Source organism: Mobula birostris, chromosome 7, assembly GCF_030028105.1.
Source record: "Mobula birostris isolate sMobBir1 chromosome 7, sMobBir1.hap1, whole genome shotgun sequence".
Lineage (NCBI taxonomy): Eukaryota > Metazoa > Chordata > Chondrichthyes > Myliobatiformes > Myliobatidae > Mobula > Mobula birostris.
In genome coordinates this window covers 53,160,541-53,182,828 of record NC_092376.1, presented here as the reverse complement: position 1 = coordinate 53,182,828, position 22,288 = coordinate 53,160,541, and the positions used below count along the sequence as shown (strand labels likewise).

Sequence of the window (22,288 nt, the reverse complement as noted above, 5' to 3'; positions counted from 1 at the left end):
AACAACTTCCCAAACACGGATGTCAGGCTAACAGGTCTATAGTTTCCTTTCTGCTGCCTCCCACCCTTCTTAAATAGCGGAGTAACATTTGCAATTTTCCAGTCATCCTGTACAATGCCAGAATCTATCGATTCTTGAAAGATCTTCGTTAATGCCTCTGCAATCCTTCCAGCTAGTTTCTTAAGAACCCGAGGGTGCATTCCATCAGGTCCAGGAGATTTATCCAACCTCAGACCATTAAGCTTCCTGAGCACCTTCTCAGTCATAAATTTCACTGCACAAACTTCACTTCCCTGACTCTCTTGAATGTCCGGTATACTGCAGACGTCTTCCACTGTGAAGACTGATGCAAAATATGCATTCAGTTCCTCTGTCATCTCTGCATCTCTCATTACAATATCTCCAGCGTCATTTAGTATTGGTCCTACATCTACCCTCAACTCTCTTTTACCCTTTATATACTTAAAAATGCTTTTTGTATCTTCCTTGATATTAGTTGCCAGCTTCCTCTCATCATTCATCTTTTCCTTCCGAATGGCCTTCTTAGTTTCCTTCTGCAAGTTTTCAAAAGCTTCCCAATCCTCTATCTTCCCACTAGCTCTGGCTTCCTTGTATGCCCTCTCTTTTGCTTTCACTTTGGCTCTGACTTCACTTGTCAGCCACGGTAGTTTCCCTTTGAAAATTTCTTGTTATTTGGAATATATCTGTTTTGCACTTTCTTCATTTTTCGCAGAAACTCCCAGCTATTGCTGCTCTGCTGTCTTTCCTGCAAATGTCCCTTTCCAGTCAACTTCGGCCGTTCCCCTCTCATGCCATTGTAATTTCCTTTATTCCACTGAAACACCAACACATTGAATTTTATTTTTTCCTTCTCAAGTTTCAAAGTGAACTCAATCATATTATGATCATTGTTCCCTAAGGGTTCCTTAACCTTAAGCTCTCTTATCACTTCTGGATCATTGTACTACATCTAATCCAGCACAGCGATCCCCTAGTAGGCTCAACAACAAGCTGTTCTAAAAAGCCATCCCTTAGACATTCTACAAATTCTCTCTCTTGAGGTCCTGTACTGACCTGGTTTTCCCAATCCACTTTCATGAAAGATACTAGCATGAGCAGAAGATTGACTGACTGGCCAAAGGGAAAGAAAGAGAATAAAAGGGATCTTTTCTGGTTGGCTGCCTGTGATTAGTGGTGATCCACAGAAGTTGTTGTTGAGTCCCCAACTTTTCAGATTATATGTTAATGATCTCGATGACAGAATTGATGGCTTTGTGGTGAAATTTCCAAATGATACAAAGATAGATAGAAGGGCATATAGTGTCGAGGAAGCAGGAAGTTTGCAGAAGGACTTAGCCAGATTAGGAGAATGGGCAAAGAAGTAAAGGATAGTGTAGAGAAGTTCATGATCATGGACTTCGGTAGAAGGAATAAAGGTGTAGAATATTTTCTAAACGGAGCGAATTCAGAAATTGGAGGTGCAAGCTGACTTGGGAGTCCTTGCACAGGATTCCCTAAAGATTAACTTGCAGGTTGAGGTGATAGTCAGGAAGGCAAACGCAGTGTTAACTTTAATTTATAGAGGACTAGAATATTAAAGCAAGGATGTAATGCTGAGATTTTATAAGGCATTAATCAGAGCACATTTGGAGTGTTGTAAGAAAGAATGTACTGGCGTTGGAGATGGTCCAAAGGAGTTTTATGAGAATGATCCCAGGAATGAAAGGATTAATGTGTGAGGAGTGTTTCATGACTCTGGGTTGTACTCGCTGGAGTTTAGAAGAATGAGGGTGGATCTCATTGAAATCTACTGAATATTGAAAGACCTAGATAGATTGGATATGCTGAGGATGTTTCCAATAGTTGGAGAGTCTAGGACCAGAGGGCACAAAAGAAGGACATGCCTTTAGAATACAAATCGAGTTATAGAGTCAATGAACACCACAGCACACAAACAGGCTCTTCGGTCCATCTAGTCCATGCCAAACTATTAATTTGCCTAGTCTCATCAACCTGCTTTCTCAGACCATAGCCATGCATACCCCGCACATGCATGTACCCATCCAAATTTCCCTTAACTGTTGAAATCGAACTGTATCTATCACTTCTGAAGGCAGCTAGTTCTACATTCCCACCACCCTCTGAATTAAAAAGTAACCTCTCATGTTCCACTTAAATATTTCACCTTTCACCCTTAACCCATGTTCTCTAGCTCTGGTCTCACCCAACCTCAGAGGAAAATGTCTGCTTGCATTTACCCTATTTATATTTCATAATTTTGTATACCTCTGTCAACCCCCCCACCCCCCCCCCCAGTCTCCTGCTCTCCAGGGGGTAAAGTTCTAACCTATTCAGCCTTTATCTGTAACTCAGACCCTCAAGTCCTGGCAGCATCTTGATAAATTTTCTCTTCACTCTTTAAATCTTATTGACATCTTTCCTTTAGGTAGCTGACAAAACTGGTTAAAAAATCCCTCTTTCCCTCTTCCTCTATTCCCCTATTCCCCACTCTGACCTTTTACCTCTTCTTTCCTGTCTGTCACTTCCCTCGGGTTCTCCTTCCATTTCTCCTATGGTTCACTTTCCTGTCCTATCAGATCCTTCTTCTCCAGCCGTTGATCTTTCCCACGCACCTAGCTTCACCCCTCATCTTCCAGCTAGCCTCCTTCCCCTCCCCCCACTTTCTTTATTCTAGTGTCTTCTTCCTTCCTTCTCTGTCTTGAGGAAGAGTTTCAGATTGAAATCTCGACTGTTTATTTTTTTCCATTGATGCTGCCTGACCTGTTGAGTTCCTCCAGCATTTTGTTTGTGTTGCTTTGGATTTCCAGCATCTACAGATTTTCTCACAATATTTCAAATTAAACCTTACCAACTTCTTATACAATTTCAACATAACATCCCAACTCCTGTATTCAGTAATTTGATTTATGAAGGCCAATGTGCTAAGGATGTTTTAAATATCTCTGCCAGGGCCCCTGTAATTTCTGCACTCGCCTCCCACAGGGATGGAGGGAACAACTTGTCAGGCCCTGGGGATTTATCCATCCTAATTTACCTCAAGTTGGTAAACACCTCCTCCTCTATAATCTGTGTACAGTCCCTGACCTCACTGCTGCTTGGCCTCACTTCTATAGTCTCTGTGTCCATCTCCCTAATCAGTTGGTAGCATTGATGTAAAACCAGCATTACAGACTGGTTCTCATTGGAATATACTTGCTCTACTTGTGATCAGCAAGACAGCATCTACGTAGTAGATCTAATGCATTTTGGGCTTAAATTGTGTGTGTACATTTTGGATGTTACTTTGGAAACAAACCATCTTTCATTGGGTCCAAACAGTTATACAGTTTCATTTTGTGTCCCATCTGTCCAGAGGAATGGGGGACATGGCTAGTGAGCAATTGTCCTAACTTTCTTCTTGTGAAGATGTAAGCCTAAAGTGCATTAGGAGTGGCATTATAAGACAGTGGTCCCCATCCTCCGGGCTGTGGACCGATACCGGGCCGCGAAGCATGCAAGGGTGCAGTGGTAGCCGGGATGCACCCAGCACATCTTTAAGAAAAAAAGCTGAAATAAACAAGCTAATTAATTAGGTGCCACCCGGTACGTAAATGTCTGCCCAGATCAGGGGCGATTGCCGATTGCATAGAGAGGCCCGGAGGTTGGGGACCACTGTTATAAGAAGCTCAAAATGTTGGGCACCATCAGAAGCTGGTATTAGCTGGGAAATGGTTTCACTGAAAATTGTATGAATAATGAAATTTTTGAGAGCTGAAGAGATGATTGTGCAAATCATGAGCACAAGACATTCTGTAGATGCTGGAAAACCAGAGTAACTCAGGTCCTGATGAAGGGTCTTGGCCTAAAACATTGATTGCTTATTCCTCTCTGTAGATGCTGTTTGGCTTGCTGAGTTCATCATTCTAGCTTTCTGAGTGTGTCCCTCAAGAGCTTAGTAGCCATACTAATTGTGATGCAGGAATGTAAAAATTACTGTAAATTAGTATTGATATTCAGTTAGTACTTACAAACTGTGTGCACCGGACTGCTTGGGGTTTGGTTTTGATCATAAGCAAGTCCAGCTGAAGATCATTGAAAATGTCAATCAGCTCAACTGCCTAGCTGAGCTCCATGGCGACATTTGTGCTCAAGTGTCTTTTAAGGTGGAACGTGCAATATCTAGTGGTGGGCTTTCCCCTCCACAGATGCAGGGCACTGATGAATTGGCATTTTAATTTTAAATTTAATTTAAAAATCAAAAAGTTAGAAAAAATAACTTGGTTAACCTGTCCCAATTGTTACAGTTTCCAAAAGTCTGAGTATGGTGCATGCAGTGCCACCCAGTGGTTTTATTACATAACTGCATCGATATGTACATGCCCCTTTGGAAAGAAAATTTATACTGGCTTGAAAATCAACAAAACACAGATGTTGGGAATCTAAACTAAATAAGAAAACAGTGGAAATATGCAGCAGGTCAGGCTGTATACATGAGTAGAGAAACAGTTAATGTTCCAAGTTAAACGCCTTTTGTCAGAATTGCAGTAACTTGATAATTAGTGGGGTTGAGTGCACTGGGGCAACATGAAAGGAAAGTTCCCTGTGAAATGCTGAAAGGGAAGGAGAGGGAAAGCAGCGTCTTTCCAGGTGGAGCAGTGAGTCACTAGCATTTGTTATAATGTACTAAATTGCATTTTGTGTTGTTTATTTGTTTTGGTATATCCTATGATGCATTATAACAATATCTTGAAAAATCTTCTAAAATATTGCCGTATAATTTGGGGAATATTATATCCTGCTGTTGTTTTGAAATTATTAATTGGTTGTTAAATATAAGTTTTGCAAAATATAAAAAGAAATCATAGAAAAATTCCAGTTCTACATTTGAATTGTAGATTCAATATGTATTTGGGAGAACGAGAGAACAATAATAGGAAAGTAGTGAAATTGAAAATTTTTTCAGAAACTTTTTGCATACTGACTCCAACTTTGGTTCTATATGAAATATTTTGTAGTTTTATGGTATTTGACCAACAAGCTAAAATTACTGAGTGTAAATCCCACCAAGAGATGCTGTGGAGCACAATTCAATGAATTTATGCTAATACCAGAAAAATAGCTGTGAATGCTCTTGGATTAATACCAAAGCAGCTCATGCATGTCTTTTAGAGAAAGCAGTCTGTCACTGATCCAGTCTGCGAAACAAGTTTCTCTTATATCAACCAACATAATGCTCCTGGAATGGGTTGAGAGACCAGTTCAGCTGTACAGTTAATTTTAACAAAATATATCCACAATCACCCTTGTAAGGCCCTGAAAGTGAGTAATAAAAGTCTGATGCATTTTTATTATGCAGTGTTTCGATGATTATATTTGGATTTGATGGTTTGTGGATTACATGCCCAAATATAATTATATATAGTATATTAGGATTTATTAACTCATTACCTCCTATTATCTGATTCATTAAAATTACTTTTATCATTGATTTGAAATTTTGTTCATTGGATGTACAGTATTTCCCTTACATGGACTTGTATATGCCTGCATCTTTATTCTGATATTGTGGTATGAATCTTCGCAATATCATAGAATGAAAAGATCTTGCTTTTGTGTTTCATTAACATTTTAAAGTTAAAGTTGTTTTCATCATTGGTATTAGATGAACTACAAACATCAGTGGACCATGTTCTTGAAGTTGTTGCGTATGAGGCACATCGTTTGTTCCGGGATCGTATAGTTGGATCCAAGAATCTAAATATTTTTGACAACATTTTAATATCATTTATTCGAGGAGATTGGGGATCTGATTTACTGGACAACATAATGGGTAATTGTATTTTACATTTTTTTCTGAAATATTAGAAAAATATAGAATAATTATATAAGTGATAGAATAATGGAGGAGAATTTTGGACAAATGTATGCTGCAATAATTTCAGTGTCAAGGTCTCTACTGAACTACGTTTGGATAATGATGGATCTGATGAACTAAGATTACATTTTATATTATGTTCTTTATGAGGTCGTTCATGTTCCTTTTTGGAATATTTCATTATATTTTCTAATAGATTTGTGATTAATATTGTCTCCAGTTTTTATTTTTGTCATTAATGATCATAGCCCAGTTACAAATGGCAATAGTATCAACCTGCCCCATCTGAAGTCTTGTCTTGATTAGATAACTTGGTCTTACCAGTCAACGAGGAACTGAACATTTGGCTAACACTTCAACATTGTGTAGGCACTGCACTGCAGGAGTGTAATTTTTATAGGTTGTTCTTTCAAGGTTCATTTTGTGTATAGTATTTCCCACAATGTCAGTTTGAGAATGCCAGAAAATTCCTTAGTTTTTCTGGGTATTATTCCTTCCTCTACTAACAATGAAACTTATTTACAGTAACTTAAATCAATTTTGAGAAATATTCTAACTTAGCAATTTCCTCATCATTTTAAATAGCTTCCTTAAGTAATGTTCTTTGAATCTCTTGAGATATGTAACAAAATGATATATAGACATTTTTCTTTTCACTTATTAAAACTTTTTGACGATGATGCAGGTGTGCTACCAATAAACCAGGCTGACAATTATATTAAAGGAGAAGATTTGTTTTCTTGTGTTTTTTTTTTGCTGCCCAACACCAGTTATGAAGGATTATTTTAATTGTTAAAAAGTATGTGTCAATAGATTTACCTTAGTTTAACCTCCATTTTATAATTCCAGTAAGTATTTTTAAAAAATTATATTAAGGGACATGAACAGAAGTGGATATCAAATTGTTCGGAGGAAACAAAGTTTCGGGGTACTTGGAGGTGCATGATAAAGTAGGCCAAAGTCAGCATGGTTTCCTTAAGGGAAAAGCTTGCCTGACAAATCTGTTAGAATTATTTGAGGAAATGACAGGTAGGATAGACAAAGGAAAGTTGGTGGGTGTTGTTTACTTGGAATTTCAGAAGGCTTTTGACAAGGTACCATGCATGAGGCTGCTTACCAAGACAAGAATCCATAGTATTCCTCTGGATAGAAGATCGGCTGACTGGCAGGAGGCAAAGAGTCAGAATAAAGGTGGCCTATTCTGGTTGGCTGCCGGAGACAAGTGGTGTTCCACAAGGGCTGGTATTGGGATCACTTCTTTTGACATTATATGTCAAAGATTTGGATGACAAAATTGATGGCTTTGTGGTTAAATTTGCAAATGATACAAAGAAAGGTGGAGGGCCAGGTAGTATTGAGGAAGCAGGGAGTCTGCAGAAGGACTTGGACAAGTTGGGAGAATGGGCAAAGAAATGGCAGGTGGAATGTAGTGTGAGGAAGTATATGCTCATGCACTTTGGTAGAAGGAATATAGACTTAGATTATTTTCTAAAAAGGGAGAAAATTCAAAAATCAAAGGTGCAGAGAGAGACTTGGGAGCCCTTGTGCAGGATCCCCTAAAAGTTAACTTGCAGATTGAGTCGGTGGTAAGGAAGCAAATACAATGTTACCATTCATTTTGAGAGGACTAGAATATAAGAGCAAGGATGTGATGCTGAGATTTTTTAAGGCATTGGTCAGACTGCACCTGGATTACTGTGAGCAGTTTAGGGTCCCTTTTCGAAGAAAAGAGGTGCTGACATTGCACAGGGTCCAGAGGAAGTTCACGAGAATGATTCAGGGGATGAACCTGCTGGAGTTCAGAAGAATGAGGTGGGGATCTCATTGAAATCTATTGAATATTGGAAGGCCTAGACAGAGTGGATGTGGAGAGAATGTTTCCTGTTTTTGAGTGAGTCTAGGACCAGAGGGCACAGTTTCAGAATAGAGGGACATCATTTAGGACAGAGATGAGAAGGAATTTCTTCAGCCAGAACATGATGAATTTGTGGAAATCATTGCAATGCATTGCCATGGATAGCCTTCGAGACCAAATCATTTAAAGCAGAGGTTGATAGATTCTTGGTTAGTCAGGGTGTCAAACATTGTGGGGAGAAGGCAGGAGAATGGGGTTAAGAGTGATAATAAATCAGCCATGATGGAATGGTAGAGCAGACTCGCTGGGCCAAGTGGCCTAATTCTGCTCCTATGTCTTATGGTCCTGTGGTCTTATGTTAAAATTTCTGATTATTTTTTGTTTGTGTGAAGATTCATTTTATGTAACCTGGGGAGCTCGGCATGAAGCTGGCTCTATGACTGCCCCGGACCAGCCATTACCTCCTTATGGAAAGATGCTGGGAAAGTTAAGTTCTTCTGACTTGAAGGATGTTATCCAAAAGGTACTGTTTTCTTGGTTGTATTACAAGCTTTATTATTGAATAGCATTTTTAAATTGTTACATTTAAATAACCAACATACTTACAAAATCATAATCTAGTAAAGGTAAGTCTGAATGGCCTTTTGAAGGGAAAATCCTGTCATACAAATTCATGACATATGAAATGCTGGTAGGTGAAAGTAGCAATTATGGAGACGCATAAACAGTTGACAAAGCCTTTATTAATACCAGAAAGGAAAGGGGGAAAAAAAAACAGAATAAGAAGGTGGAGGGAGGGGAAGGAGTACAGTACAAGCTGGCAGGTGATAGGGGAAGCCAGATGAAGGGGAAGGTAGGTTAGTTGGGGAAGGATGAGAGAAGTGAGAAGCTGGGAGGTTATAGGTGGGAAAGTTAAAGGGCTGAAGAAGGAATCTGATAGGAGAGGAGAGTGGACCATAGGAGAATGGGAAGCAGAAGGGTCATTAGAGGGAAGTCATAGGCAGGTGAGGAGAAAAGAAGGAGCAGGAATAGGAAATGGAAAAGAGGAGGGGGGGGGGAAATTACCAGAAGTTAGAGAAATCAACGTTTATGCTGTTAGGTTGGATGCTACCCAGATAGAATATGAGATATTGCTCCTGCAATCTGAGAGATGCCTCATCATTGCAGTAGAGGAGGACATGGACTGACATGTTGAAGTGTGAGTGAGCAGTGGAATTAAAATGGCTGGCCACAGGGGAATCCTGTCTATTGTGGACAGAGCAAAGGTGCTCAACAAAACGGTTCCCCAATCTATGTCACATCTCACTGATGTAAAGGAGCCACACTGGGAGCACCGGATACAGTGGATGACCTTGACAGGCTTACAGGTGAAGTGTTGTCTCATCTGTAAAGACTGTTTGGGGCTCTCACTGGTGGTGAGGGAGGAGGTGAGCTGGCAGGTGTAGCTCTTAATGCTGCTTGCAAGGATAAGTGCCAGGAGGAAGATCAGTGCGGAGGAGTGAATGGAGAGAGCAATCTCTGCAGAAAGCAGAGAGTGGAGGGGAGGAAGGTAAAGATTTGTTTAGTGGTAGGATCCCATTGAAGATGGCAGAAGTTGAGGAGAATGGTGTGTTGGATGTGGAAGCTTGTGGGAATAAACTATTGTGTAATTTCCGGGGCATTTCTGAGAACAGGTAAGAGTCAATCAATTTGGTTGGTTGCAAGTCAAACTTAAGCTAGACTGTGCAGTGTTGACAGATGTTCTCCAGTCAATAACATTAGTGAACCAGACATTTTTTCCAAGTCACAATTACACATTTTATTCCAAATCCAACCTCCCAGTCAACCTCGATCCACTGTAAATTGCCTACTGTTGAAACATATCCACGGTGCTACACTCATCTCTGGAGTATCTGGACTTTGGTTGAATAGACAAGATTACTACAATTTAATTTTTACTCGACTTCCAAAGCAATCTATTGACAATTTTTAACTCTTCAAAACGCTGCTGCTTGACTTTTGACCAAAACCAGGATGAAGGAGCATATCGATCTGATCCTAGCTACATTGCATTGGTGTCCTGTATCTCTTACTACCTCTTCTTTCAGTTAGTCCTGACGAAGGGTCTCGGCCCAAAACGTTGACTGTACCTCTTCCTAGAGATGCTGCCTGGCCTGCTGCGTACACCAGCATTTTTTATGTGTGTTGCTTGTCCACCACTTAGTCTACTCAGATCACGGGGATGTCTTTCATGGAGGGTCATGCTCTTCCATTGGTTAACTTTTTCTTCAATAGTAATAATGTGTTCATTTTTCTAGGTTGTTGTCTCATTTAAGTTTAGTGGTGTATACTTATCAGAATTCATATGCTTGCGTGGAGTGCTGATTCTTGTTTTCGTTGATGAAAGTATATCCTTAGAACTTTTATCTGACTAAGCTTTATTATTATTATTAAAGACACCTGCTTAAAACTTCTGTTTATTGAATACAGCTCCACCTTCCATACTATAATTCCAAGCAAATTCACCTCCAACCCCTCGACCTGGTTTTCAACACTTCCCTTTGCAACTGAATACTTAACTTTCTGGCCAACAGGCCATTAGTAGCGACAGGCAGCTATACCTCCACTGTGTTTATCCTGAGCCCCCTCCTCTACTCCCTATACACTCACAACTGCATTATCAGATTCTGTTTCAAACTCGATCTACAAGTTTGCAGATGACATCACCATAGTGGACTGAATCTTTAATACCAATGAGTTGAAGTATAGGAAGGAGAGGGAGAGCCTAGTGACATGATGTCATTACGACAGCATTTCCTTCAATGTTATCAAAATGAGCTGATTATTGCAATAAGTAGGGGGGAAAAATGCAATTTTCATCCAAGGTGCTGACATTGAGATGGTTGAAAGCTTCCAATTCCTAGGAGTGAATATCACCAAAAGGCTGTCCTGGTCCAACCATATAGATGTCTCAGCCAGGAAAGTGCACCAGCGTTCCTACTACCTCAGTAGGTAAAGAAATTTTGCACATCCCATTTGACCTTCACCTATTTTTATTGATGCAGAATGGAAGGCATTCTATTCAACTGCTTCTTGGCTTGGTATAGCAATTGCTCTGCCCGTGACCATAAAAAAACTGCAGAGAGAGGTATGAACATAGCTCAAGAAATCACAAAAACCATCTTCCCCTCCGTGGATTCTGTCCTCACTTCTTGATGCTTCAGTAAAGCAGCTAACATAATCAAAGAGCCCTGACCTACCCCAGATATTATCGTTTCTGCACCCTCCTGATGGGCAAGCGATGCAAATACCTGAAAGCACATGCCACCAGGCTCCAGGACAGCTTCTGTTCTGTTATAAAACTATTGAGTAGTCCCCTTGTACAATATGATGGACTCTTGACTTCACAATTTACCTCTTTATGGCCTTGCACCTTATTGTCTTGCTGTATTGCACTTCTTCTTTAAATGTAACACTTTATTCCACATTCTGTTATTGTTTTCCCTTCCACTACCTCAGTCACTGTTGTATATGGATGGCATGCAAAACATGTGGCAATAATAAATCAATTTATTCCAATGTTCAACCTTCTCTATTGGTGGAGCAAAAGAAGAAAAGGCTGTTATTGATGTTTACACTTTAAATGCCTTTCTGAAACACACACTGCCTCCGGTTGTGTGAATAACCAAATGTTCCAGTGAGTAGTTGGAGATTAAACATGCATGGGTCTGCTCAGTGTATGTTTGTCTTACCTAAATTTTTCACAGGAGAGCATAATTAAAACTGAGGAAATATTACTTCCAATATTAACTTCAGCAGAAGTGTATTAGGTTAATTAACAAAGGCATTCCATTGCCTGCCTAATGTACCTTTCAAAGAGCGAGCCAAATTATATATGAAGAAAAGTGCATTATGTTAATTCACCTAACCTTCGAAAAATAGCCCTTATTTAGATTCTTTTAAGCAAACTGCAACAAGATTTTTGACAACTAAATTAATAGCACCGTTAAATTATTGATGATTTGAAGTGTTTAAATTTGGAGGGCTAAATTGATCTTAGAGTAGGTTAAAAGATAGGCACAACATCATAGGCTGCAGGGCCTGTACTGTGCTGTAATGTTCTATGTTTTTAAAAATCTGAGCCTTAAAAGTTTTGTAGGTTTTTCCATAAGGTGCAATTTCTTAATTTGTGAGTGAATGTCATTTACAAGTTTAGAGGTATCTAATGTCTGCTTGCTTCTGTTTCGCAAGAAGATTTAAAATTGCTTCTGAAACATTTGTTTTGACACAATTTAAGAAAGCCTCTTTCAGGTACATTTTTGGGACAGATGACTAATAAATTTTATCAGTCAGAATAATTTTTAGCCTGCCATTCAATGCACAAAGTGGTGATAATTTCAGCTAAGCCATTGGTTTGGTATTTCTAGTTTGCATTTTCCAGCAATGAATGCATGAGTTTTCTTGCCATCTGTCTTGTGCAGTTTTTGCTACAAAATGCATTATCCCTCAATTTAGTAATATTGTTCTTACATGAATTTCAATGACCAGATCATTATGCATTTAGAAACTTCCTAACAAGGTCCTTCGTTCGTGATCATAGTGAGTGAATTATTTCCACTTTTATGTTTGCTGCTGTATATGTGGAGGTGGAGGAAATTGAGTACAGAGCTCATTCACTACATTTCCTTTATTATCGCTCTTATCTTCTCTAAGAAATTTGTGCAGTCTTCTCTTGTTTTAGCAATAGCTTAGTAACTAAATTTCATTTACAAGCCCAGCAGTCAACTAGCAAGTAAAGTTAAGCTAACTTCGTTGTAATTTCTCATCTTGTTTTTGTTCCCTTTTTAGAACTTAGCCCACTTCAGTTCTCGAAAGATCTTTCATTTTTACAGAATTTCCTAAAATTCTAGACGGAAGGTTCATATTTTCTTTATGAACTTCCTTTGGCATATTAGGATATATGTAATCAGGAACGCACAGTTCAACTGTTGGTGAGGAAATATTAGCATCTTTGGGCTCTGCTTTTTGGATCTTCTATTATATAGCCCATTCACATCACTGTGAGGAAAAATCATATTTTTGACTAAGTTATATTCCTGTGAATGACTAGGTAATTTATAATTGCTGCTGTAAAATGCAGTATTTAGTCGAGAGAAACCAGAAAGTTATATGAATCTTAGTTCATGAAGAAGTTCAGGCATTGTTGCTACTGTTGGTACAGCATGGTAAATAAAATATTGTGTTGAAGAGGTTCATGTGTGCAGCTCCACTTGGTGTAAATAACAGATTAGGAAACCTTTGGTTACACAATAAATAATTTACTATCTGACTTATATAAATGTATATCGTATACATTTGTATCATGCTAGTAAGAATGACATTTTGCACAAATTATACAATAGGATCTAAATTGTATAAACTTGCCTGAGAGTCATTGACAAGTCAGAAACGGTAAATCATTAACCCAGATATATTGTTGATATATTTAATCTAATAGTAATCCTTGTAATTTATTGTCTGTTACAGCTAGTGTATATGGTGCAATACATGGCATTTTATAAGTGCAGAATTATGTTACGATCAACTTTTCAATTTTTTCTAATAGGGTATTGTTCAGTATGGAAGAGACAACAGGGAGGTGGATATTTTGCTTTTCCATGAAGTTTTGGATTACATGGCAAGAATAGACCGAGTGCTGAGCTGTCCTGGAGGCTCGCTGCTACTAGCAGGACGAAGTGGTGTAGGTCGTAGGACGGCCACCTGTGTGGTCAGTCACATGCATGGAGCAATATTATTTACACCAAAAATTTCTAGAGGATATGAGATCAAGCAGTTCAAAACTGATTTAAAACATGTAAGTAAGAGCATATTATTTATTAATTTAAGTAGAAGACTTGTGTTGCCATGAAATACATGTAAATAATTTTGTTAACTTACCATATAGGCTGATGTTCACAATAACGGTGATACTTACTTGTTTTTAGGTGATTATGGATAATTTACACTTAAGTGCATTAAATTGATACCATTATATACAAAGATGTGTTGTACTTTCTTAAGAACTGTGGGACCACCATTTATTATATAAAAAAAAGAAATGTAAACTATCAACAATAGACTTTTGGATTCACTTTCAATTGATTTTCCATTTGGATAATCCAAATGGTTATATTTCATTAGGAGTTCGAGGAGATTTGGTTTGTCAACTAAAACACTCAAACTTCTATAAATGTACTGTGGAGAGCATTCTGACTGAATTATCACCGTCTGGTATAACGAGAGTGGGGGGCGTGGGGTGGTGGTCACTGCACAAGATCAAAGTAAATTGCAAAAACTTGTAAAATTATGAGTCAACTCCATCATGGATGCTAGCCTCCGTAGTATCCAAGACAACTTCAAGGAGTGGCATCAATCATTAAGGATCCCCACCATCCAGGACATGCCTTCTCATTTTTACCGTTGGGAAGGAGTTACAGAAGCATGAAGGCACACACTCAGTGATTCAAAAACAGCTTCTTTCCTTCTGCTATCCGATTTCTAAATGGGCATTGAACCCATGACACTACCTGGCTACGTTTTTATTAAATTTTTTTGCACTATTTATTTTAACTTAACTATTTAATAGACTTATATAAACTTACTGTAATTCAGTTCCTTGTCTCCATATTTATTTATAATGTATTTCATTAGACTGCTGCCGTAAAGTTAACAATTTCACGACATACCTAGTGATATTAAACCTGATCCTGATTCTGATTCATTGGTGCCTTCTGGGTACACATAATAGTTAGTATAGTGTTAATGTTCTATAATGACATCCACATCCTTTTACTGTCAGCAGTAATTAAATTTTATTTCATTCAAGAAAAAAGCATTCTGATCATATGATCGCTTCTCACTGCATTGTTTTTTCTGTTAATTTAAATGAAATTAATCCTTTCTAGTTATTTTAATTGAAGAGATTAACAATTCCTTCAGGGTTTTTCTGTTTGTTATTGCAGTTTAATTCATGACACATTTTTTGTATTTTCATCAATTAATTACTAAAATTTCTTTTTTTAATAAAAGCAATATATTTCCTCTTTCTTCATGAAATACCTCTGCATTTTTTTTTTAACGTAAAATTATGTAAAACAGCAGGGATACCATTCAGAGCCTTCCTGCAGAACTGAACAGTGTGCAGTGATTCCAGGATTATATTATACACATAGAATCATATAGCATAGAAATAGGCCAGTGGGCACACTAAATCCCTGTCAACCATGAAGTATCTATTTATACTAAACCATTTAGCAGAACTTGAACCATAATCTACCATGCTTTGGAGATTCAAGCAGTCATGCAGATGATTCTTAGAGTTTGTCAGAATACCTGCCTCCACCATCTACTCAGGCAGTACGTTCCAGATTGCAATCACTGTCAGGATGAAAAAAATCTTCTTCAAATCCCTTCTGAATTTCTTACCTCTCAGGTTAAACCTATGTTCTTCAACCTTAAATGCATCTGCTATGAAAAAAATTACCACCTATCCTCTCTAATCCCCATAATTTTGTATACCTCTGCAAGTTTCCCTCCTCAGCCTGTCCCCTGCTCCAAAAGAAACAAGCCCAGCCTACTCATTTTCTCCTTATAACTGAAACACTCCAACTCAGTCACCATCCTTATGAATCTCCCTGTATTCTGTCCAAATGGGCACACAATATTCCAGGCATGGCTTAATCAGCATTTTATGAAGTTGTACCAACACCTTCCTGCTCATATTCTGTAAGGCAAGCAGCCTGTATGCCTTCTTCATTACCCTATTTATCTTGTGCTGTCACCTTCAGGGATCTTTAGACTAATACAGTGAAGTCCTTTCCTTCTCAATGCTCTCTGTGTATGTGTATGGCACAGGGAAAGAATTTGTTCCAGAGTTGTTGAGTGTGTGCCTTCAGGCTTCTGTACCTCCTGACTAATTTGACTACTCTCTGCAGTTTATTTGGATCCTGTGCAGTACCCTCCCCCACACCCCACCCCCATACCAGACGGTGATGCAGCCAGTCAGAATGCTCTCCATGGTATATTTGTAGAAATTTTCGAGTGTTTAGGTGACGTTCCAAATCTCAAACTTCAAGTGAAATATAGTTGCTGCCTTGCCTTCTTTATAGCTGCATCGATATGCTGGGACCAGGTTAAGTCCTCAGAGATATTAACACCCAGGAACTTGAAATTGTTCACTCTCTCCATTTCTGCTCCCTCTATAAGGATTGGTGCGTGTTACCTCGTCTCCATTCTGAAGTCCACAATCAGCTCTTTGGTCTTACTGATGTGGAGTATAATGTTGTTGCTCTGACTCCATCTATAAACTTGCTGATAATACAACCATTGTTGGCAGAATCTCAGATGTTGACAAGAGGGCATACAGGAGCAAGATATACCAGCTCAACTAGCTGGTATATCTTGCTCCTGTATGCCCTCTTGTCAACATCTGAGATTCTGCCAACAATGGTTGTATTATCAGCAAGTTTATAGATGGCATTTGAGCTGTGCCTAGCTTCACAGTCATGTATGTAGAGAGAGTAGAGCAATGGGCTAAGCACACATCCCTGAGGTGCACTAGTGTTGATTGACAGCTACAATTTAAAACCTTACTATTGAACAAGTCTAACAATATTTCCAAGACCTATCCATTCCTTTACTAATCCCAGATTGCTGATTTGGAGGCCTGCCTATTTCCTTGTCCAGGGCTCCAAACACAATGTTATCTGCATTAGAATGAGAATTATAAATCAAAATTAGCACCTCAATGATCGTGCTGTTAAGCATTTAACACTTTAATGATTAGATGATCAAAAGAGTACACTTGTGAATTTCCAGGTCATTGTATTTAGTGTGGATAGAGAGATGATGGATCCTGTGTTATGCAAAACCAAATGTTTTTTTTCTCCGCTCTTCAAATTTAGGAACATGAGAAATAGAAACAGGAGGAGGTTTGGCGCTTTGTGTCTTCTCCACCATTTAGTAAGATCTTAGCTGATCTTTTATTTCAGAACCATTTTCTTTCACAAAGCTGATATTCTTTGATACCCTTACATCTGAAAATTAACCACCTCTAACTTGAAGAATGCATTTATCCAGAATAGCTTTGATAATGGGCTGTAGTTATACCCAGAACAAATAAAGATGTTTGCGGCTGTTAGTCAAGCTTCTCACATCTGAGTCATCATGGTAGTGTTCGAAGCCAAAACATCTTAAACTCATTTAACGGTAATCCTTCCATAATAAAGTCAATTTGGGAATATTCACAGATGATTGCATGATCTTCCATTGCATTTGCAATTCCTTAGATAATTAAAGTATTTATGTATATGTATAGCAAGCCATGGGCAATATTCTGGCATGGGCTGATAAATTGCATGTAATGAATACACCACAGCGTGTCAGCAAATACCCATTTAAAACAAAAATGTGTATAAACTGTAGCTGTCAACATTATTGCCATCTTTGAATTCTGCGCCATTGACCAGAAACTTTACTGGCCCAATCATTTAAACATTAACATTTTATGGATTAGGTAGGCAAAAGAATACACTTCTGAATTTCAGTTACAAATGCAGAGAAAAAAACTGGGAACTCAATAGCCAATGAACAGTTCTCAGAGTCTTTCCACACTTTCCAGGCATGTCAGGAATCTGATGGATTTTTTTCCCACTTGCCTGGATGGATGCAGCTCCAACGATAGTAAGAAAACTAATACCATCACTATCAAAGTCCTGCTGAAGGATTTCGGCCTGAAACGTCGACTGTACTTCTTTCCATAGATGCTGCCTGGCACGCTTTTGCCTGGATAGACTTTTTCCATTGAGAGTGGGGGACATGAGTTGCGAGTTAAAGGGCAAAAGTTTAGGGGTGACATGAGGGGAAACTTCTTTACTCAGAGAGTGGTAGCTTTATGGAACAAGCTTCCAACAGAAGTGGTTGAGGCAGGTTTGATGTTGTCGTTTGAAGTTAAATTGGATAGATATATGGACAGGAAAGGAATGAAGGGTTATGGGGTGAGTGCAGGTTGGTGGGACTAGGTGAAAATAAGAGTTTGACATGGACTAGAAGGGCCGAGGTGGCCTGTTTCCGTGCTGTAATTGTTATATGGTTATATGCTGAGTTCCTCCAGCATTTTGTGTGTGACCATCAATATCAATGTTCACTCTAGTCATCATCACCACATTGTGTCTATAATGTGTATGATTTACAGAATGTACTCCATCAGCCTGCCAAAACTTCGTTGATGGCATTTTCTAAACTTGCATTTAGCTGGAAGACGAGGGCAGTAGACACTTCTTGCAAGCTCTCTTCAAGTTACAAGATCCTACTCTGGAAATTTATTAATATTCCTTCATTATCAATGCCTCAATCCTGGAACTCCCTCCCAGAAATGTCTGCCATCTTTAATGCTAGATTTGTCAGGATGCCAGAATATATTTAAAACTAAATAACTTGAACGTTGTTTCCGGAAATACTTGCAACATTTTAGCAATAAAGAAAAAATATTAAGTGTTTTGTTCTCATCCATTTTGTAAGAATTTTAAAATAAAGGTCTAATTCTCTATTAAACTAGTAATCAGGAGTTGTGTATAATCTTAAGTTTGCTCAATCAAAGCAATTTTGTTGTTACTTGCAGAATGAGGGTTTGTATTGTTCTCAACATCCTAAATGAAGTTTGAACCTTACTTGTAGGAATCTCTATTGCACATTTCAATCAAAGTATATATGTGTTGTAATTTTCTTAATTTAACTGTTTGTCCAGGTGATGCAGCTCACAGGTCTTGAAGGACATCAGGTAGTGTTGCTTTTGGAGGACTTCCAGTTTGTTCACGCACAGTTCCTTGAGATGGTGAACAGCTTACTATCTTCAGGTATGTACCAGGTTTCAGTTAGGTAAAATTACAAATATAGTTCAGAAATCTTTAGATTATTCTCTGCTGAAACGCTGAGGCATTATTGTGCTAGCTTTGGTGAAGTTTTATTTCAGTGAATAAATGGTATTCCGTTTCTTCCAAAATGATGATGTGGACTTGTGTATGTCTAATAGATTGTGTACCTGACCTGGTACGTATATGGATCATTTTACTTATTATTTTCATTCAAACAACCCACTGGGGTAAGGATTTAATAAAAGAGATTTATTAAGTTATGGAACCAATAAATCCCTTGTTAACACTATTTTTACTACACAAAGCACCAGAAGCAAACAACTGTTCTGTTTATTATGCAGTAGTTTGTAACCCTGGAGCACATCCTCAGCGGCTGCGCAAGGGCACTTGGTGAGGGACGGTACAGGTGGAGGCATGATCAGGTCCTGAAGACCATCGCTGAAGCCGTCAGCACAGGAGTTGAGTGGGCAAAGCGGTCCCGACCTTCCAAGCAGACCATTGCCTTTGTCAGAGCTGGGGAGCAGCCAATACCTCCCAAAAGAACATCTGCAGGTATTCTGACCTCTGCAAGGGACTGGCAGCTGTTGGTGGACCTCGAAGGGCAGCTGAAGTTCCCCAACCATATCGCAGCCACCACCCTGCGACCAGACATTGTCCTAGTGTCTGAGTCGACTAAGCAAGTGGTGCTGCTGGAGCTGACAGTCCCATGGGAAGATTGCTTGGAAGAGGCCTTTGAAAGGAAGCTCTCCAAGTACACAGGACTGGTCAGCAACTGTCAGCAGGCCGGATGGAGAGCGAGGTGTCTTCCAGTGGAGTTTGGTTGTAGGGGATTCGTAGCCCGTTCTTTAGTTAGAGCCTTCAGCATTTTGCAGAGGAGAGGCAGAGGAGAGCCATCCGCAGTACCACCGATGTGGCACAGAGGGCCTCAAGATGGCTGTGGCTCAAAAGAGGGGAGCCATGGAGTCATAAGTAGCTAGCCATCTGGACACAAGCTGGGGTCTGATCAGCCCCAGCTGGGTCACCTGGAGGAGGTTGTATGATGTTGAAAGACCCGAAACACCCGATGATTCCAGGAACATCACTGAAGATGTGTCCAGAAGCATCAATAGATGTATGTACACAGCAGTGATGTGGTATTCTGCTTCTTCAATTTGAAACATTGACTTACTCCTTTCGGATACTTGGCTGTGTGGAGGAGCAGAGGGATCTGGGGGTACATGTCCACAGATCCCTGAAAGTTGCCTCACAGGTGGATAGGGTAGTTAAGAAAGCTTATGGGGTGCTGGCTTTCATAAGTCGAGGGATAGAGTTTAAGAGTCGCGATGTAATGATGCAGCTCTGTAAAACTCTGGTTAGGCCACACTTGGAGTTCTGTGTCCAGTTCTGGTTGCCTCACTATAGGAAGGATGTGGAAGCACTGGAAAGGGTACAGAGGAGATTTACCAGAATGCTGCCTGGTTTAGAGAGTATGCATTATGATTAGAGATTAAGGGAGCTAGGGCTTTACTCTTTGGAGAGAAGGAGGATGAGAGGAGACATGATAGAGGTGTACAAGATAATAAGAGGAATAGATAGAGTGGATAGCCAGCGCCTCTTCCCCAGGGCACCAATGCTCAATACAAGAGGACATGGCTTTAAGGTAAGGGGTGGGAAGTTCAAGGGGGATATTAGCGGAAGGTTTTTTACTCAGAGAGTGGTTGGTGCGTGGAATGCACTAGTGGAGTTTAAGAGACTACTAGACAGGTATGTGGAGGAATTTAAGGTGGGGGCTTATATGGGAGGCAAGGTTTGAGGGTTGGCACAAGATTGTCGGCCGAAGGGCCTGTACTGTGCTGTACTATTCTATGTTCTATGTTCCTTTGCTTCCATGGGTGCTGCTTGATCTGCTGAGACAGGGTGGTTTGAGTATTTCAGAAACTGCTGATCTGGGATTTTCCTTCACAACAGTCTCTATAGTTTACGGATAATTGTGTGAAAAACAAAACAAATCCAATTAGCTGAGGTTCTGTGGGTGAAAATACCTTGCTAATGAGAGACATCAGAGGAGAATGGCAAGACTGGTTCAAGGTGTCAGGAAGGCACCAGTAACTCAGATAACCACGAGTTACAACAGTGATGTGCAGAAGAGCATCTCTGAATGCACAACTTGTCAAACATTGAAGTACTATATATTCACAGGAGACCACAAACATACACTCAGTGGCCACTTTATTAGGTATCTTATGTATTAGATAGATAGAACCATAGAAACTACAGCACAGAAACAGGCCTTTTGGCCCTTCTTGGCTGTGCCGAACCATTTTCTGCCTAGTCCCACTGACCTGCACACGGACCATATCCCTCCATACACCTCCCATCCATGTATCTGTCCAATTTATTCTTAAATGTTAAAAAAGAACCCGCATTTACCACCTCGTCTGGCAGCTCATTCCATACTCCCACCACTCTCTGTGTGAAGAAGCCCCCCCTAATGTTCCCTTTAAACTTTTCCCCCCTTACCCTTAACCCATGTCCTCTGGTTTTTTTCTCCCCTTGCCTCAGTGGAAAAAGCCTGCTTGCATTCACTCTATCTATACCCATCATAATTTTATATACCTCTATCAAATCTCCCCTCATTCTTCTACGCTCCAGGGAATAAAGTCCTAACCTATTCAACCTTTCTCTGTAACTGAGTTTCTCAAGGCCCGGCAACATCCTTGTAAACCTTCTCTGCACTCTTTCAACCTTATTTATATCCTTCCTGTAATTTGGTGACCAAAACTGAACACAATACTCCAGATTTGGCCTCACCAATGCCTTATACAACCTCATCATAACATTCCAGCTCTTATACTCAATACTTCGATTAATAAAGGCCAATGTACCAAAAGCTCTCTTTACGACCCTATCTACCTGCGACGACACTTTTAGGGAATTTTGTATCTGTATTCCCAGATCCCTCTGTTCCACTGCACTCCTCAGTGCCTTACCGTTAACCCTGTATGTTCTACGTTGGTTTGTCCTTCCAACGTGCAATACCTCACACTTGTCAGTATTAAACTCCATCTGCCGTTTTTCAGCCCATTTTTCCAGATGGTCCAAGTCCCTCTGCAGGCTCTGAAAACCTTCTTCATTGTCTACTGCACCTCCAATCTTTGTATCATCAGCAAACTTGCTGATCCAATTTACCACATTATCATCCAGATCATTGATATAGATGACAAATAACAATGGACCCAGCACTGATCCCTGTGGCACACCACTAGTCACAGGCCTCCACTCAGAGAAGCAATTCTCTACCACCACTCTCTGGCTTCTTCCATCGAGCCAATGTCTAATCCAATTTACCACCTCTCCATGTATACCTAGCGACTGAATTTTCCTAACTAACCTCCCATGCGGGACCTTGTCAAAGACCTTACTGAAGTCCATGTAGACAATATCCACTGCCTTCCCTTCATCCACTTTCCTGGTAACCTCCTCGAAAAACTCCAACAGATTGGTCAAACATGACCTACCACGCACAAAGCCATGTTGACGCTCCCTAATAAGCTCCTGTCTATCCAAATGCTTGTAGATTCTGTCTCTTAGTACTCCCTCCAATAACTTACCTACTACTGACGTTAAACTCACCGGCCTATAATTTCCCGGATTACTTTTCGATCCTTTTTTAAACATCAGAACAACATG

At 39.7% G+C, this 22,288-nt stretch overlaps 1 protein-coding gene across 9 annotated transcripts in view; it reads left to right on the top strand.

Moving 5' to 3' along the window:
• Positions 1-22,288, top strand: part of dync2h1 (dynein cytoplasmic 2 heavy chain 1) — a 474,884-nt gene that overhangs the window by 164,341 nt on the left and 288,255 nt on the right. For all 9 annotated transcript variants that reach the window (XM_072263133.1, XM_072263132.1, XM_072263135.1 and 6 more), the window contains 4 exons: positions 5,663-5,830; positions 8,123-8,253; positions 13,315-13,563; positions 18,493-18,601. In XM_072263133.1, the coding sequence (XP_072119234.1) occupies positions 5,663-5,830; positions 8,123-8,253; positions 13,315-13,563; positions 18,493-18,601 (657 nt within the window). The remainder of the gene's footprint in view (positions 1-5,662; positions 5,831-8,122; positions 8,254-13,314; positions 13,564-18,492; positions 18,602-22,288) is intronic.